At 34.7% G+C, this 19,455-nt stretch overlaps 1 protein-coding gene across 1 annotated transcript in view; it reads right to left on the bottom strand.

The window, feature by feature from the left end:
• LOC148945550 (caspase-1-like) overlaps positions 1-19,455 on the bottom strand; it is a 162,913-nt gene continuing 143,458 nt past the window's right edge. The window contains exon 6 of the mRNA XM_089098809.1: positions 1-301. Coding sequence (XP_088954935.1) covers positions 130-301 — 172 coding nt within the window. The 3' untranslated portion in view covers positions 1-129. The remainder of the gene's footprint in view (positions 302-19,455) is intronic.

The following is a 19,455-nucleotide window of genomic DNA, read 5'->3' as shown; positions in this document are numbered from 1 at the left end:
TACCCTTGTTTATTTGCTGGTTTTGAGCATCAACTAATTATGAATTTTAAAACAACAGTCTACACATAATTCATTTTTTTGAACTGTTCTTTCTGAACGAAGTTGATAGGGGGAAATGCTGGAGTATCTTTAAATTGATGGCTGGTTTTTCTTAAGACACTCCCAAAATCCAAAAATTATATCTTCATATTGGTTATCACTTCTTCTTAGCAGGTGCTGTTTTATTGATGTTAAGTCACGGTCAACTCTGGTAAATTCATCCTCCTGTTCTTCTGTTTCAGTAATTTCTGATTGAGTTAACCTGGAATGATTAATCATTAGTAGAATTAAGGAAAGGTAAAGATCTTCTAAAACGAGTGATATTAAAAGAAAAAGTAAAACAGCAGAAGGAATGGGTAGATCAATTGCCAAGCAAAAGAGAATCCAGACGAAATAAAAATGTATCGTGTGTTGGGTATACTATCACAGGATACCTCGTATACAAGGGATGATCATAGAAACTTTGGAATGGACTTTTCCGATTATATACTGTAATTTTAAAGGGCACTACCCTTTTCAAGAGTTGGAAATGAGTGCAGGACATTGAGCTCCCTTCCTTTGCCCTTTATTTGATATTCAAACCCCGTAGCTCCCCTTACATAGTTTCTGCTCCAAATTTTGCGAGGAAATTCTGTTCACAATAGTCAAAAGGTTTTGATAGGTATACTTCTTCTGCTACTACTACTAGTAGTACTAATCACTCACTGCAGTACCAAGCCACCACGGGCCAACCCAGCTACACACGCTGCGCTTCCATCCAAATATCTTCAAAGCAAGGAATTTATTTTAATCACTAGTTCTTTTTAACTTGTAGTTAAACTACAAGTTGTAGTTAAACTATTTATTTGATACTCAAACCCCGTAGCTCCCCTTACGTAGTTTCTGCTCCAAATTTTGCGAGGAAAGTTCTGTTCACAATAGTCAAAAGGTTTCGATAAGTATACTTCTTCTGCTACTACTACTAGTACTACTAATCACTCACTGCAGTACCAAGCCACCATGGGCCAATCCAGCTACACACGCTTCGCTTCCATCCAAATATCTTCAAAGCAAGGAATTTATTTTAAACACTAGTTCTTTTTAACTTGTAGTTAAACTACAAGTTGTAGTTAAACTATTTATTTGATACTCAAACCCCGTAGCTCCCCTTACGTAGTTTCTGCTCCAAATTTTGCGAGGAAAGTTCTGTTCACAATAGTCAAAAGGTTTCGATAAGTATACTTCTTCTGCTACTACTACTAGTACTACTAATCACTCACTGCAGTACCAAGCCACCATGGGCCAACCCAGCTACACACGCTGCGCTTCCATCCAAATATCTTCAAAGCAAGGAATTTATTTTAATCACTAGTTCTTTTTAACTTGTAGTTAAACAATACAAAATAAAGCACACTCATAACATACCAATATTTGCATAAATATATCTTGAGAAGAAAAAAACAGGAATTTATTTTAATCAGGAATTCTTTTTAAATCGGAGTGAAACAATAAAGATAAAGCGCACTCATAAGGAACCCAAGACAGAGAGCATAAAACCCGATTGCCCTAATTGGTTAAGTGGAAACTATCATAAGTTTATGTTAAGAACAAAAGAAAAATTATGAATTTATTTTAATCAGGAATCCTTTTTAGTTTGGAGTTAAACATTAAAAATAAAGCACAATCATAAAGTACCGAGGACAGTGAACATGAAACCTGATTGCTTGAATTGGTTAGGTAAAAACTTGCATAAATATATCTTAAAAAAAATAAGAAAAATCAGGAATGCTTTAATCAGGAGTCTTTTTAATTTGGAGTTAAATAATAAAAATAAAGCCCACTCATAAAGTACCGAGCACAGAGAACATGAAACATGATTGCCCGAACTAGTTAAGTAGGAATTTGTATAAAAATATCTTATGAAAAAAGAGAATCAAGAATACATTTTAATCGTGATTTCTTGTGATGTCTTTCGAACTTGTAATTAAACAATAAAAATAAAGCACACTCATAACGTACCGATATTTGCTTAAATATATCTCAATGAAAAAAGAAAAATCAGGAATTCATTTTAATCAGGAATTTTTTTTTAATTTGGAGTTAAATAAAAAAAAAAAAAATAATAAAGCACAGTTATAAAGTACCGAGGACAGTGAACATGAAACATAATAGCTTGAATTGGTTAAGTGGAAACTTGCACAAATATATCTTAAGAGAAAAAAGAAAAATCACGAAACCTTTATAGTTTGAAGTTAAACAATAAAAATAAAACAAACTCATAAAGTACCAAGGGCAGTGAACATGAAACCTGATTGTCTGAATTGGTTAATTGGAAACTTGCATAAATTTATCTTAAGAAAGAAAGAAAATCAGGAAAACGTTTTAATCTGGAATTCTTTTTAATTAGGAGTTAAAGAATAAAATAAAGCACATAAAGTACGGAGGACAGTGAAAATGAAACCTGAAAGAAAATCAGGAATTAATTTTAATCAGGAATTCTTTTTAATTTGGAGCTAAGCAAACCGTGTGTGTTCTTTTTCATGAAAACTAAACCCCCAATTATCTCAAGAGATCAAATATTATTAATAAAATCAGATGTATTTTAACTGTATGTGTTTTTATTTCTGAAATCTAAAACCGAAGTTTCTTACGTACTCAAATAATTTTTAATAAAATAAGATGTATTTTAGTCGTGTGCGTTCTCTTCTATGAACAGTAAAACCCAAGGTTCTTTAGCGATCAAATATTATTAATAAAATCAGATATATTTTAACTGTGTATGTTTTTTCCTCTGAAAAATAAAGCCTAAGTTTCTTAAATGCTCACATATTTCTAAGAAAATAAGATGTACTTTACCCGTGTGCGTTTCTTTTCATAAAAAAACTAAACCCCGAGTTTCTCCAAATGCTCAAATATTTAAAATATTTTAATATCAAATATTTAAATATTTGATATTTAAATATTTAAAAATTTAGATTTCTTTTAACCATGTGTGTTCTTATTTCTGAAAACTAAAACCCATGTTTCTTCAATGATTAAGTAATCAAACAGTTCGTGGTAACGAACTGTAAGTAAGGAGCGACCCGGCTCAATGGTAACCGAAACTCTAGAAAACGGGTTATTGATACCAATAGATATATCAAAAGAATTAGATTTCAATGCTGATTTCAAATATATAACTTTCATCAAGTTTAGTGCTACCCATCAAAAGTTACGCGAGAAAATTTGGCTGATTTTCAAAAAAAGGGGGAAAGACCCTCTAAAAATTATATAACTTTATTGAACATCCCGCCATCATATTCAGCGTATCAGAGAGCACTACTATAGAGGTTTCAAGCTCCTATCTACAAAAATGTGGAATTTTACATTTTTTGCCAGAAGAAAGATCACGGATGCGTGTTTATTTGTTTGTTTGTTTGTTTGTTTTTTTTTCCCAGGGGTGATCGTATCGACCCAGTGGTCCTAGAATATCGTGGGAGGGCTCATTAGTAGAGATGCATTATTGAGTCATGACAGTACAAAATTCGGTTATCAAAAGAACGTATCTCCTATCAGTACACCAAATAAGGGCATAGCCTCCCTAGGGAGAAAGATTGCGTAATGGGGTCAATGACCTCTTTTTCCAAGGTCGATTTATTTGATGTTTATATGTGTAAGAGCTCCGGGGCGAAGGTTGCACATGCGCATTGAATTCTAACGGGAACAATGTTATTGATCTGGGACTCGAAGGGGAAGTGAATTTCCGAGAACTTGATTGCGTAATCGATCGTGAATGTCATGGTGTCCAGAAATAGTATTTGATGTTGTTGCTATAGAGCCAAAATGTTAAGACTTTCCCGGAAACAGTTAGATCACGTGTTTCCTTCTCAGCCAATCAGCGAGTCGGATACATCCTCCTTCTCAGCCAATCAGAGACATGCTTACATATGATTTTCCCCGTTACATAACAATTCACCCTTGAGATTTCGTATATAAGGGACATGCAATGTGATTCAATTATCAGAAAGTATTTTGACGCTGTGTAAACAACAATGGATAAATTTGATGAACTTGAAGCCTTGGCAACTTCAATTTACCATGTAAGTACATTTTTTATTTTCAAACGAATTTTCCTTGGACATCCTCCAGTATATTCAGCTAAAACGTAAATATATTCCTTTACCCCAAATCCCCCCCCCAAACCATACAAACATCATTATAATCAAGGGAAAACATAAAATATATTCTTTTACCCTCGAAACCTAACCCCCCACCCCACCAGTGTTTTACAATCCCAAAGTCTCGCAAATAGAAATAATTCTCTTTTCGTTAAAGTTTGACTTTTCTCAATTGTAATCTTTTCTCTAACTGAGACATCCATCGCTCTGTTGTTATTAGCTCGCTCTGATTTGACACAAGACTCCGGCACGAGGCCTAAAATTAGCTGACACCCCTTTAAAGTACATCCGGCTTTGATAAATATACAAGAATTTGGATAGCGGCTTAACCAAAGGTTTCTCTGAGAAGGCTAGTTTCGCGTGAAAAAAGATATTATTGTTAAATAACCTTGTGTGATTACAGGCTTTGCGTAATTCTATGTGGTATGGAAGCATGGAAATGAGTTATTTCCAAAATTAATGCCTAACAATATTTTTAGGACATTGGTGAAAGGGGGGGGGGGGTTTGACAATGCCTCAAGTCTAACACCTCCATTGTAAGGTGAAAACAAACTGTTTCTTCGCGTGAAAAGTAAGGGGGGTGAGTTTAAGAAAAAGATACATTGCTTTATTATGCGTAAATTGAATAGCATTTTTACCATATCTGTTGGGGGAGGATGGGGGAGCTGGTCCCATATCCTTACTCAGGTAGAGTGTCTGGGGGGTTTATTTTACGTGGGCTGTTTTTTTCTGGGGTGTGATAAATATATAAACTAGTCCGGCTTTTGAATGGTTAAGTGAGTCGTAATTATCAGATTCAAAAGAACACGATATCTTTCGGTGGGGGGAGGGGGATATTTTCCCATGTCCTTTCTCAGGGATATTTTCTGTGGGGGTTATTTTCCGTGGGTTGTTTTTTTTTCTGGGGTTTTGATAAATAAACAAACAAGGCCGGCTTTTGAAAGGTTCAGTGAGTCGTAATTCTCAGATTCAAAAGGATGCGATATCTTTCGGTGGGGGGCGGGGGATATTTTCCCATGTCTTTTCTCAGGGATATTTTCCATGGGGGTTATTTTCCGTGGGCTGTTTTTCTGGGGGTGTGATAAATATACAAACTAGGCCGGCTTTTGAATGGCTCAGTGAGTCGTAATTCTTCTTTCTCAGATTCAAAAAGGATGCAATTAGTATATTTCACGAAATTTTTTATGTTGTGCTTTCTTAGTGATAAATGTCTTTGTCTAAACAAAATTACATGGATGATACTAATTTTTATTCTGTAAAAAAAAAAGGGGGAAATTATTTTGAAACTAATTTTTTTTCTTCTTTTTAAGGCCAACTATGAAGAATGCGTGCCCCCTCCACACAAAAAAGCCAGAGATGAAGAGGCAGCCCCATCCGTGCCAGACCCAATGCAGCCTGGTTTTAAGTTAAAGAGAGAGTTGACGGCTACCAATCCTGCCGAAGCTATGCAAGATCGTGAAATAGCCGGCCAAGTCGCGCAAGAACATAGCGACGCCGCCCCGTCCACCCTCCAACACGCACTATCCGGGCCATCTGGCACCCAAGTGCAGCCGGGTTACAAAAATGTATGCATTTTTTCCTACCTTTCTATTTATTCATTTTTTTCTTTTTCAATCCCAATATAAACTTATCTCTGTGAGATATTAACCCCTATTACATATCTAAATATAGTTTTTTGAAAGGAAACCACTCTTTTCTAATCTTTGCCCTCTCTTCGCCGCTATCTCATAATAATATTTTAAGCTAATTTTCTAGTTTACTCTTTGAGAACCTTTTTATCACAAAATACTATTTTTGCTAGAATATTATAGTTTTAAGTGGCCTATAATTAAACCTTTTATTTCATCACATTAAAATTATGTCAGAGATCTTCACGGCCAGTCCCCCCCCCCCTTTTAAATCAGGTCACTTTTATCGCATACATTCAGCAGTCTGCTGAATCGGCTCGTAGTGATGCCGAAAAAGGATACTATACCCCGGACATAATTTCCTCATAGAAAACTGCCTTTGCGTTATAAACTGCCGTTTTATTTAAACACAATTTTCTATGACGAGGCTATCAAGTAAAGACCACGGTTTTTCAAAAGCTGATTAGTTTCTACCCATTTCCTCCATCTTTTCGCTTTTCGCTTTTTTTCGACATTGTAAAATTAAAATTTCATAGATTTTAAAAGATGTTTTTCCCCCACTCAATTTGTGTTGGACAGAGATTATAGCATTGCAATCTCTTACACATAGGCCTAATTCTAATATGCGTAACGATTGTCTAGACACACGCGCCAGGATTTTGCATGGAGAGACATTCCTGAATAAGAATTAACGGTCCTCGAATTTAATTGTACTGTTTCCCAGAGAATGCGCATGGAAACAGAACAGATACGCGATTAAAAATAATCTAGGCTCATTTGGAGACATAGACAATCTGTACGGAGAGTAGGTGAAACGACTTATGCCACCTAACAATCCGGTTTTTTAGGGCATTTGGTAAAAGGCTGGGAGCTGCGGAGCCCGGAAAGCGCCAATGGGTCTGGGGAGTGTTGTGGGGGCATGGTTAGGGGAGCGCCGGGGGATGCACCAGGGGTCAGGGAAGTGCCACAGGGATGCGCCACGAGTCAGGGAAGCGGTGGGGGGAGCGCCGCGGGTCAGGGATGTATCACAAGAGTATGCTGTGGCTCCGAAAAGTGCCACGGATAGTCCGGGACGCACTGTGGGACAAGGTTAGGGGGGGGGGGCGCTGGGGGGAGCGCCGAAAAAAAAAAAAATTTGAACACTTTGAAAAAAAATGATCAAATTGTCGCCTTCTATGTCATATATTATATTATCTTAAGTTGAATTAACAAAATGTTATTAAGCAATAATAATCCAAATTTTAAAAGCAGTAGGGATGATTTGAACACTTTGAAAATAAACTATTTTTCATCTATAGGTTGTCCTGGTTCCATACTCCCCATCTTCCCCCTGCTCGTCGGTTGGAGAAGGAGAAGAAGATACACATGTGGAACTCCCCAACAATTCACTATGGGTTGATTTACATCAAATTCCAGATAATATTGACGACTTTTTAGATGATTTTTTAACTATTTTATATAATAGCACTGTTTAACAGGGGTACTTACCTTTACTCTAATTCAAAACAATTTGAAATTTTTAGACTATTTTCCCGGGTATTTACCAGGGAACCCCCAACCTTCCTATACCCAAACGACTCCACTTCGAACAACTGAAGTGGAGCAGTCGTCAGTTATTGTTGACCAGCGGGGGGGCGGGGGAAAGACCCCCCCGGGGGAGGGGGGTACAACTCTCCCGGACTTTCAGCTGTCCAACAGAATTTTGAATCATATAGTTGTTTTCACTGCAGCGTTTCGTGACCCTTTTTAAGACACGATTGTCTTGTAAATTTGTTTATGATAATGTAGAGATTGTGCACAAATATGTATAAAAAATTCTTGCGCTTCTGGAGAACCAGATTCAATTTTGGGGGGGTAGGGATTCAATGAAGGTTTACATTGTTCTAAAGGTGTTTTATTTCTCCAGAGAAAACAAAAATCTTCCACTTCAGTTCTTTATTTCACAAAGAAATAAAGAAATTTAAAGTTCAATTCTAATTTTTAGATGGAAGATAGAAAAAGTAATAACATACTTTTGAATATTTTCACGCAAAATAAAAAGTTCTAGTTCAATTTTAAATTTTCTCAATGAAGTGAAGGAAAATTCAAGTTCTCTTCTGAATTTTACCAAAGAACACACTTCAATTCTAATTTCTCCAGAGAAAACAAAAATCTTCCACTTCAGTTCTTTATTTCACAAAGACATAAAGAAATTTAAAGTTCAATTCTAAATTTTTTGATGGAAGATAGAAAAATTAATACAATACTTGTGAATATTTTCACAGAGGAAAAAAAGTTCTAGGTCTATTTAAAATTTTCTCAACGACGTGAAGAATAATTGAAGTTCTCTTCTGAATTTTAAAAAAGAACACAATTCATTTCTAATTTCACCAGAGAAAATAAAAATATTCCATTTCAGTTTTTTATTTCACAAAGACATAAAGAAATTTAAAGTTCAATTCTAAATTTTTCGGTGGTAGATAGAAAAAGTAATACCATACTTGTGAATATTTTCATGGAAGATAAAAAGTTCTATTTCAATTTAAAATTTTCTCAAATAAGTGAAGGAAAGTTCATGTTCTCTTCTGAATTTTCTCAATGAAAAAGAAATTAGTCATTGATCATTTCTATTTTTCCAAATAATATAAAAATTTTCCACTTTAGTTCAGATCTGACTCGAAGAGATGAAAAATTTAAAATACTGTTCCAAATTTTTCACTGAAGATAAAAAGTTCAAGTTCTCTTCGGAATTTTACCAAAGAACACAATTCAATTCTAATTTCTCCAGAGACAATAAAAATCTTCCACTTCAGTTCTTTATTTCACAAAGACAGTGAAATTTAAAGTTCAATTCTAAATTTTTCGGTGGAAGATAGAAAAAGTAATACCATACTTGTGAATATTTTCCCCGGACGATAAAAAGTTCTAGTTCAATTTAAAATTTTCTCAACGAAGTGAAGAAAAGTTCAAGTTTTCTTCTGAACTTTACCAAAGAACACTATTCAATTCTAATTTATCCGGAGAAAATAAAACTCTTCCACTTCAGTTCTTTATTTCACTAAGACATAAAGAAATTTAAAGTTCAATTCTAATTTTTCTGTGGAAGATAGAAAAAGTAATACCATACTTGTCAATATTTTCATGTAATATAAAAATTTATATTTCAATTTTATATTTTCTCAACGATTTCAAGTAAATTTCAAGTTATCGTCTGAATTTTACCAAATAAAAAACTTCAATTCTAATTTCTCCAGAGAAAACAAAAATCTTCCACTTCACTTCTTTATTTCACAAAGACATAAAGAAATTTAAAGTTCAATTCTAAATTTTTCGGTGGGAGATAGAAAAATTAATACCATACTTGTGAGACTAAAAATGAAGATATTTACGCAGAGTTTCAACTAGCTATGGCTAAGTTTGCTAAAGACAAGCTATTTTCTTGCGAAAACACACAAACTCAGAAAAAATGTTCAATGTTCCTTTAGTACCTAAGCAATTAGACTAAAAATGAAGATATTTATGCAGAGTTTCAACTAGCTATGGCTAAGTTTGCTAAAGACAAGCTATTTTCTTGCGAAAACACACAAAATCAGAAAAAATTTTCAATGTTCCTTTAGTACCTATGCAATTAGGCTTAAATGAAGATATTTATGCAGAGTTTTAACTAGCTATGGCTAAGTTTGCTAAAGACAAGCTATTTTCCTGCGAAAACACACAAAATCAGAAGTAAAATGTTCAGTGTTACTTTAGTACCTAAGCGATTAGGATATATATGAAGATACTTATGAAGAGTTTCAACTAGCTTTGGCTAAGTTTGCGAAAGATAAGCTATTTTCTAGCGAAAACACATAAACACAGTAAAAATGTTCAATAGTCCTTTAATACCTAAGCACTTAGAATAAAATGAAGATATTTATGCATAGTTTCAACTAGCTATGGCTAAGTTTGCTAAAGACAAGATATTTTCTTGAGAAAACACAAACAAAATCAGAAAAAATGTTCAATAATCCTTTAGTACCTACGCAATTAGGCTTAAATGAAGATATTTTTGAAGAGTTTCAACTATCTTTGGCTAAGTTTGCTAAAGACAAGCTATTTTCTTGCGAAAACACACACAAAATCAGAAAAATGTTCATTGTTCCCTTAGTACCTACACAATTAGGATAAAAATTAAGATATTTATGCAAAGTTTTAACTAGCTATGGCTAAATTTGCTAAAGACAAGCTATTTTCTTGCAAAAACACACAAAATCAGAAAAAATGTTCGATATTCCTGTAGTACCTACGCAATTAGGCTGAAATGAAGATATTTATTCAGAGTTTCAACTATCTATGGTTAAGTTTGCTAAAGACAATCTATTTTCTTGCGAAAACACACAAAATCAGAAAAAATGTTCAATGTTCCTTTAGTACCTACGCAATAATGCTAAAAATTATATTATTATTAAGAGTTTCAACTAACTATGGCTAAGTTTGCTATAGACAAGCTATTTTCTTGCGAAAACACAAACAAAATCAGAAAAAATGTTCAATGTACCTTTAGTACCTACACAATTAGGCTGAAAATGAAGATATTTATCCAGAGTTTCAACTAGCTATGACTAAGTTTTCTAAAGACAAGCTATTTTCTTGCGAAAACACACAAAATCATAAAAAATGTTCAATGTTCCTTTAGTACCTACGCAATTAGGATAAAAATGAAGACATTTATGCACTGTTTCAACTAGCTATGGCTAAGTTTGCTAAATACAAGCTATTTTCTTGCGAAAACACACAAAATCAGAAAAAATGTTCAATATTCCTTTAGTACCTACGCAATTAGGCTGAAATGAAGATATTTATGCAGAGTTTTAACTATCTATGGCTAAGTTTGCTAAAGACAAGCTATTTTCATGTGAAAACACACAAAATCAGAAGTAAAATTTTCAATTTTTCTTTAGTACCTACGCAATTAGGCTTAAATTAATATATATATTCAGAGTTTAAACTAAATATTGCTAAGTTTGCTAAAGACAAGCTATTTTCTTGCGAAAACACAAAAAAAAAAAGAAAAAATGGTCAATCTTCCTTTATTACCGACTCACTTAGGGTAAAAAATGAAGATATCTATGCATAGTTTCAACTAGCTATGACTAAGTTTGCTATAGACAAGCTATTTTCTTGTGAAAACACACAAAATCAGAAAAAATGTTCAATGTTCCTTTAGTACCTACGCAATTAGGATAAAAATGAAGATATTTATGCACTGTTTCAACTAGCTATGGATAAGTTTGCTAAAGACAAGCTATTTTCTTGCGAAAACACACAAAATCTGAAAAAATATTGTTAGGTTAGGTTAAGTTAGATTAGGTTAGGTTAGCCTACGTACGCGCGCATATAGGTTAGGTTAGTTTGGATTTAGTTTGGGTAGTTTTATTTAGGTTTTGTTAGGTTAGATTATGTTTGGTTTGGTTCTTTTAGTATTGTATTGTTTAGCCTACGTCCTCGCGCTTCCGTAGTCTAACTATTATAAGTTAATCTAAACTTTTCCGGTGAGTATGGTTAGGTTAGGTTAGACTAGATTAAGTTAGGTTAGATTAGGTTAGGTTAACCTACGTACGCTTAGCTTAGGTTAGCTTAGGTTAGGTGAGAGACATGCAAAAAGTTAGGTGTATGATTAGGTTAGGTTAGGTTAGATTAAGTTAGGTTAGGCTAGGTTAGCCTACGTACGCGCGCGTACGTAGGCTAACCTAGCCTAACCTAACTTAACCTAACCTAACTTAGCCTAGCCATAGCTAGTTGAAACAGTGCATAAATATCTTCATTTTTATCCTAATTGCGTAGGTACTAAAGGAACATTGAACATTTTTTCTGATTTCGTGTGTTTTCGCAAGAAAATAGCTTGTCTTTAGCAAACTTAGTCATAGCTAGTTGAAACTCTGCATAAATATCTTCATTTTTTACCCTAAGTGCGTAGGTACTAAAGGTACATTGAACATTTTTTCTGATTTTGTGTGTGTTATCTCTAGGAAATAGATTGTCTTTAGCAAACTTATTCATAGAGATTTTAAACTCTGCATAATTATATTAATTTAAGCCTAATTGCGTAGGTACTAAAGGAAAATTGAACATTTTTTCTGATTTTGTGTGTTTTCACATGAAAATAGCTTGTCTTTATCAAACTTAGCCATAGATAGTTGAAACTCTGCATAAATATCTTCATTTAAGCCTAATTGCGTAGGTACTAAAGGAATATTGAATATTTTTTCTGATTTTGTGTGTTTTCGCAAGAAAATAGCTTGTCTTTAGCAAACTTAGCCATAGCTAGTTGAAACAGTGCATAAATATCTTCATTTTTCGTAGGTACTAAAGGAACATTGAACATTTTTTCTGATTTTGTGTGTTTTTGCAAGAAAATAGCTTGTCTTTATCAAACTTAGCCATAGCTAGTTGAAACGCTGCATGAATATCTTCATTTTTATCCTAAATGCGTAGGTACTAAAGGAACAATGAACATTTTTTCTGATTTTGTTTGTATTTTCGCAAGAAAATAGCTTGTCTTTAGCAAACTTAGCCATAGATAGTTGAAACTCTGCATAAATATCTTCATTTAAGCCTAATTGCGTAGGTACTAAAGGAACATAGAACATTTTTTCTGATTTTGTGTGTTTTCGCAAGAAAATAGCTTGTTTTTAGCAAACTTAGCCATAGATAGTTGAAACTCTGCATAAATATCTTCATTTCAGCCTAATTGCGTAGGTACTAAAGGAATATTGAACATTTTTTCTGATTTTGTGTGTTTTTGCACGAAAATATCTTGTCTTTAGCAAACTTAGCCATAGCTACTTAAAACAGTGCATAAATATTTTCCTTTTTATTCTAATTGTGTAGGTACTAAAGGAACACCGAACATTTTTTCTGAGTTTGTGTGTTTTTGCAAGAAAATAGCTTGTCTTTAGCAAACTTAGCCATAGATAGTTGAAACTCTGCATAAATATCTTCATTTTAGTCTAATTGCGTAGGTACTAAAGGAACATTGAACATTTTTTCTGATTTTGTTTGTGTTTTCACAAGAAAATAGCTTGTCTTTAGCAAACTTAGCCATAGATAGTTGAAACTCTGCATAAATATCTTCACTTAAGCCTAATTGCGTAGGTATTAAAGGAACATTGAACATTTTTTCTGATTTTGTGTGTTTTTGCAAGAAAATAGCTTGTCTTTAGCAAACTTATCCATAGCTAGTTGAAACTGTGCATAAATATCTTCATTTTTAGCCTAATTGTGTATGTACTAAAGGAACACTGAACATTTTACTTCTGATTTTGTGTATTTTAGCAAGAAAATAGCTTGTCTTTAGCAAACTTAGCCATAGCTAATTGAAAATATGAATAAATATCTATAATTAAGCCTAGTTGGTTCTGTAGTAATGGAACATTGAGCATTTTTTCTGATTTTTTGTGTTTTCGAACGAAAATATAAAGTCTGTATAAAACTTTGCCATAACTAGTTGAAACTGTGCATAAATATCTTCATGTTTAGTCTAATTGCGCAGGTACTAAAGGAACATTGAACATTTTCTCTGATTTTGTGTGTTTTCGCAAGAAAATAGCTTGTCTTTAGCAAACTTAGCCATAGCTAGTTGAAACTCTGCATAAATATCTTCATTTTTAGTCTCACAAGTATGGTATTAATTTTTCTATCTCCCACCTAAAAATTTAGAATTGAACTTTAAATTTATTTATGTCTTTGTGAAATAAAGAACTGAAGTGGAAGATTTTTGTTATCTCTGGAGAAATTAGAATTGAAATGTGTTCATTGGTAAAGTTCAGAAGAGAACTTGGACTTTCCTTGACTTCATTGAGAAAATTTTAAATTCAACTATAACTTTTTATCTTCCGTGAAAATATTCACAAGTATGGTATTACTTTTTCTATCTTCCACCGAAAAATTATAATTGAATATTAAATTTATTTATTTCTTTGTGAAATAAAGAACTGAAGTGGTAGATTTTTGTTTTCTCTGGAGAAATTAGAATTGAAGTGTGTTCTTTGGTAACGTTCAGAAGAGAACTTGAACTTTTCTTCACTTCGTTGAGAAAATTTTAAATTGAACTAGAACTTTTTATCTTCCGGGAAAATATTCACAAGTATGGTATTACTTTTTCTATCTTCCACCGAAAAATTTAGAATTGAACTTTAAATTTCACTGTCTTTGTGAAATAAAGACCTGAAGTGGAAGATTTTTATTTTCTCTGGAGAAATTAGAATTGAGTAGTGTTCTTTGGTAAAATTCCGAAGAGAACTTGAACTTTTTTTATCTTCAGTGAAAAATTTGGAACAGTATTTTAAATTTTTCATCTCTTCGATCCAGATCTGAACTAAAGTGGAAAATTTTTATATTATTTGGAAAAATAGAAATGATCAATGTCTAATTTTTATTTCATTGAGAAAATTCAGAAGAGAACTTGAACTTTCCTTCACTTCGTTGAGAAAATTTTAAATTGAACTAAAACTTTTTATCTTCCGTGAAAATATTCACAAGTATGGTATTACTTTTTCTATCTTCCACCGAAAAATTTAGAATTGAACTTTAAATTTCTTTATGTCTTTGTGAAATAAAGAACTGAAATGGAATATTTTTATTTTCTCTGGTGAAATTAGAAATAAATTGTGTTCTTTGGTAAAATTCAGAAGAGAACTTGAATTCTTTTTCACTTCGTTGAGAAAATTTTAAATTGAACTAGAACTTTTTATCCTCCGTGAAAATAATCACAAGTATGATATCACTTTTTCTATCTTCCACCGAAAAATTTAGAATTGAACTTTAAATTTCTTTATGTCTTTGTGAAATAAAGAACTGGAGTGGAAGATTTTTGTTTTTTCTGGAGAAATTAGAATTGAACTGTGTTCTTTGGTAAAGTTCAGAAGAGAACTTGAACTTTCCTTGACTTCGTTGAGAAAATTTTAAATTGAACTAGAACTTTTTATCTTCCGTGAAAATATTCAAAAGTATGGTATTACTTTTTCTATCTTCCACCGAAAAATTATAATTGAAATTTAAATTTATTTATGTCTTTGTGAAATAAAGAACTGAAGTGGAAGATTTTTGTTTTTTCTGGAGAAATAAAACACCTTTAGAACAATGGAAACCTTAATTGAATCCCTACCCCCCCACACTTGAATCTGGTTCTCCAGAAGTTCAAGAATTTTATATACATAGCTGTGCACAATCTCTACAGGATCATAAACAAAATTGCCAGACAAAATTGAATTAAAAGGATCACCAAACACTGCAGTGTAAACAACTCTATGATTCAAAATTCTGTTGGACCGCTGAAAGTCCGGGAGAGTTGTACCCCCCTCCCCCTCTGGGATATTTACCCCGCCCCCAAGCTGTTCAACAATATCTGGCGAATGCTCCACTTCAGTTGTTCAAAGTGGAGTCGTGAGGGTTTAGGAGGTTTGAGGGTTCCCTGGTAAATCCACGGGAAAATAGTCTAAAAATTTCAATTTTTTTTGTCATATCAAATGTAAGTACCCCAGTTCAAATGTGCTATTATCTAAATTAGTTAAAAAAATCATCTAGAAACTCATCAATATTATCTGGAATTTGATGTAAATCATCCCATAGTGAATTGTTGGGGAGCTCCGCATGTGCATCTTCTTCTCCGTCTCCAACCGACGAGCAGGGGGAAGATGGGGAGTATGGAACCAGGACAACCTACAAATGAAAAATAGCTTATTTTCAGTGTTTTAAATTCAGCCCTACTGTTTTTAAAATTTTTATTATTATTGCTTAATAACATTTTATTAATTCAACTGAAGATAATCTAAGATATGACACGTAAGGCGACAATTTGTTCATTTATTTTAAAAGTGTTCAATTTTTATTTTTTTTTTTGGCGCTCCCCCCAGCGCCCCCCCGCACCGTGCCCCACAGCGCGTCCCGGCCCCTCCGGGGCGCTTTTCGGAGCCACAGCGCATCCCTGTGGCGCATCCCTGACCCGCGGCGCTCCCCCCAACGCTTCCCTGACTCGTGGCGCATCCCTGTGGCACTTCCCTGACCCGTGGTGCATCCCCCGGCGCTCCCCTAAGCATGCCCCCACAACACTCCCCGGACCCATCGGCACTTTCCGGGCTCCGCGGCTCCCAGCCTTTTACCAAATGCCCCAAAAAACTGTATTGTTAGGCGGCATAAGTCGTTTCGCCTACTCCCCGTACAGGTTGTCTATGACTCCAAATGAGCCTCGATTATTTTTAATCTCATGTCTGTTCTGTTTCCAAGCGTATTCTCAGGGAAACAGTACAATTAAATTCAAAAACCGTTAATTGTTATCCAGGAATGTCTCCCCATGCAAAATCATGGCGCTTTTGTCTAGACAAACATTACACAAATTATAATTAGGCCTATGTGTAAGAGATTGCAATGCTATAATCTCTGTCCAACACAAATTGAGTGGGGGAAAAACATCTTTTAAAATCTATGAAATTTTAATTTTACAGTGTCGAAAAAAAGCGAAAAGCGAAAAGATGGAGGAAATGGGTAGAAACTAATCAGCTTTTGAAAAACCGTGGTCCTTAGTTGATAGTCTCCTCATAGAAAAGTGTGTTTAAATAAAAAGGCAGTTTATAACGCAAAGGCAGTTTTCTATGAGGAAATTATGTCCGGGATATAGTATCCTTTTATGGCATCACTACGAGCCAATTCAGCAGACAGCTGAATGTATGTGATAAATGTGACCTGAATTAAAAGGGGGGGGGGCCATGTTCATTAAGATCTCTGACATAATGTGAATGTGATTAAAAAAAAGGGGTAATTATAGGTGACTTAAAACTATAATATTATAGAAAAAATATTATTTTTTGATAAACATGGTTTCAAAGAGTAAACTAGACACTTAGCTAAAAATATTATTATGAGATATCGGCGAAGAGAGAGCAAAGATTAGAAAAGAGTGGTTTCCTTCCAAAAAACTATACTTAGATATGTACTAGGGGTTAATATCTCACCGAGATAAGTTTATATTTGGATTGAAAAAGAAAAAAATGAATAAATGGAAAGGTAGGAAAAAATGCATACATTTTTATATCCTGGCTGCACTTGGGAGCCAGATGGCCCGGGGAGTGCGGGCTGGAGGGTGGACGGGGCGGCGTCGCTATTTTCTTGCGCGACTGGGCCGGCTATTTCACGATCTTGCATAGCTTCGGCAGTATTGGTAGCCGTCAACTCTCTCTTTAACTTAAACCCAGGCTGCATTGGGGCTGGCACTGATGGGGCTGCCTCGTCATCTCGGGCTTTTTTGGGTGGAGGGGGCACGCATTCTTCATAGTTGGCCTTAAAAATAAGAAAAAAAATTAGTTTCAAAATAATTTTCCCCTTTTTTTTTTACAGAATAAAAATTAGTATCATCATCCATGTAATTTTGTTTAGACAAAGACATTTATCACTAAGAAAGCACAACATAAAAAATTTCGTGAAATATACTAATTGCATCCTTTTTTGAATCTGAGAAAGAAGAATTACGACTCACTGAGCCATTCAAAAGCCGGCCTAGTTTGTATATTTATCACACCCCCAGAAAAACAACCCACGGAAAACAACCCCCATGGAAAATATCCCTGAGAAAAGACATGGGAAAATATCCCCCTCCCCCCACCGAAAGATATCGCATCCTTTTGAATCTGAGAATTACGACTCACTGAACCGTTCAAAAGCCGGCCTAGTTTGTATATTTATCACACCCCCCGAAAAAAACAGCCAACGGAAAATAACCCCCACTGAAAATATCCCTGAGAAAAGACCTGGGAAAATATCCCCCGCCCACCACCGACCGAGATCGCGTGCTTTTTAATCGGATAATTACGTATCTCAGAGCCTTTAAAAATCCGGCCGAGGTTTGAGCTTTATCACACCCCCGAAAAAAAACCGCCCACGGACAAAAAACCCCACCGACAATATCCCTGAGAAAAGACCTGGGAAATTAGGCCCCTTCCTCCACCAACCGATCTGGTAAAAAATGTTATTCACTATACGCAAAATACAGCACGTTCTCTTGTTCTTAACATCACCCCCCTTCATTGTCACGCGAAGAAACAGTTTGTTTTCACCTTAAAATGCAGTTGTTAGAGTTGTGGCATTGTCAAACCCCCCCCCCCCTTTCACCCATTTACGAAAAATATTGTGATGGATTAATTTTGTAAATAACTCATTTCCACTCTCCCATACCACATGGAATTACTCAAATCCTGTAAGCACACAAGGTTAATTAAAACTAATGTCTTTTTTCACGCGAAACTAGCCTTCTCAGAGAAACCTTTGGTTAAGCCGCTATCCAAATTCTTGTATATTTATCAAAGCCGGATGTACTTTAAAGGGGTGTCAGCTAATTTTAGGCCTCGTGCCGGAGTCTTGTGTCAAATCAGAGCGAGCTAATAACAGGAGAGCGATGGATGTCTCAGTTAGAGAAAAGATTACAATTGAGAAAAGTCAAACTTTAACGAAAAGAGAATTATTTCTTTTTGCGAGAATTTGGGATTGTAAAACAATGGTGGGGCAGGGGGTTAGGTTTCGAGGGTAAAAGAATATATTTTATGTTTTCCATTGATTATAATGATGTTTGTATGGTTTGGGGGGGATTTGGGGTAAAGGAATATATTTATGTTTTAGCTGAATATACTGGAGGATGTCCAAGGAAAATTCGTTTGAAAATAAAAAATGTACTTACATGGTAAATTGAAGTTGCCAAGGCTTCAAGTTCATCAAATTTATCCATTGTTGTTTACACAGTGTCAAAATACTTTCTGATAATTTAATCACATTGCATGTCAGTTATATACGAAATCTCAAGGGTGAATTGTTATGTAACAGGGAAAATCATATGTAAGCAGGTCTCTGATTGGCTGAGAAGGAGGATGTATCCGACTCGCTGATTGGCTGAGAAGGAAACACGTGATCTAACTATTTCCGGGAAACTCTTAAAATTTTGGCTCGAGAGCAACAATAACAAATACTATTTCTGGACATCATGACATTCGCGATCGATTACGCAATCAAGTTCTCAGAAATCCACTTCCCCATCGAGCCCCAGATCAATAGCATTGTTCCTGTTAGAATTCAATGCGCATGTGCAACCTTCGCCCCGGAGTTATTACACATAGAAACATCAAATAACTCGACCTTGGAAAAAGAGGTCATTGACCCCATTACGCAATCTTTCTCCCTAGGGAGGCTATGCCCTTATTTGGTGTACTGATAGGATATACGTTCTTTTGATAACCGAATTTTGTACTGTCACGACTCAATAATGCAACTATACTCTCATTGGAACGGAAATTAAAAGTTCTAGTGCCCTTTTTAAGTGACCAAAAAAAATGGAGGGCAACTAGGCCCCCTCCCACGCTTATAATAATAATACTTAGAATAATACTTTTGATGGGTAGCTCTAAACTTAATGAAAGTTATATATTTGAAATCAGCATTGAAATCTGATTCTTTTGATATATCTATTGGTATCAAAAACCCGTTTTCTAGAGTTTCGGTTACCATTGAGCCGTCCTAGAATATCCTGGGAGGGCTCATTGGAACGGAAATTAAAAGTTCTAGTGCCCTTTTTAAGTCACCAAAAAAAATGGAGGGCAACTAGGCCCCCTCCCACGCTTATTTTTTTCCCAAAGTCACCCGATCAAAATTTTGAG

The sequence above is a fragment of the Artemia sp. Qi Xiang Cuo genome, chromosome 13 (genome assembly GCF_049724085.1).
Source record: "Artemia sp. Qi Xiang Cuo chromosome 13, ASM4972408v1, whole genome shotgun sequence".
Taxonomy (NCBI): domain Eukaryota; kingdom Metazoa; phylum Arthropoda; class Branchiopoda; order Anostraca; family Artemiidae; genus Artemia; species Artemia sp. Qi Xiang Cuo.
The sequence above is the reverse complement of the archived record's forward strand: the minus strand, read 5'-3'. Positions and strand labels throughout refer to the sequence as shown.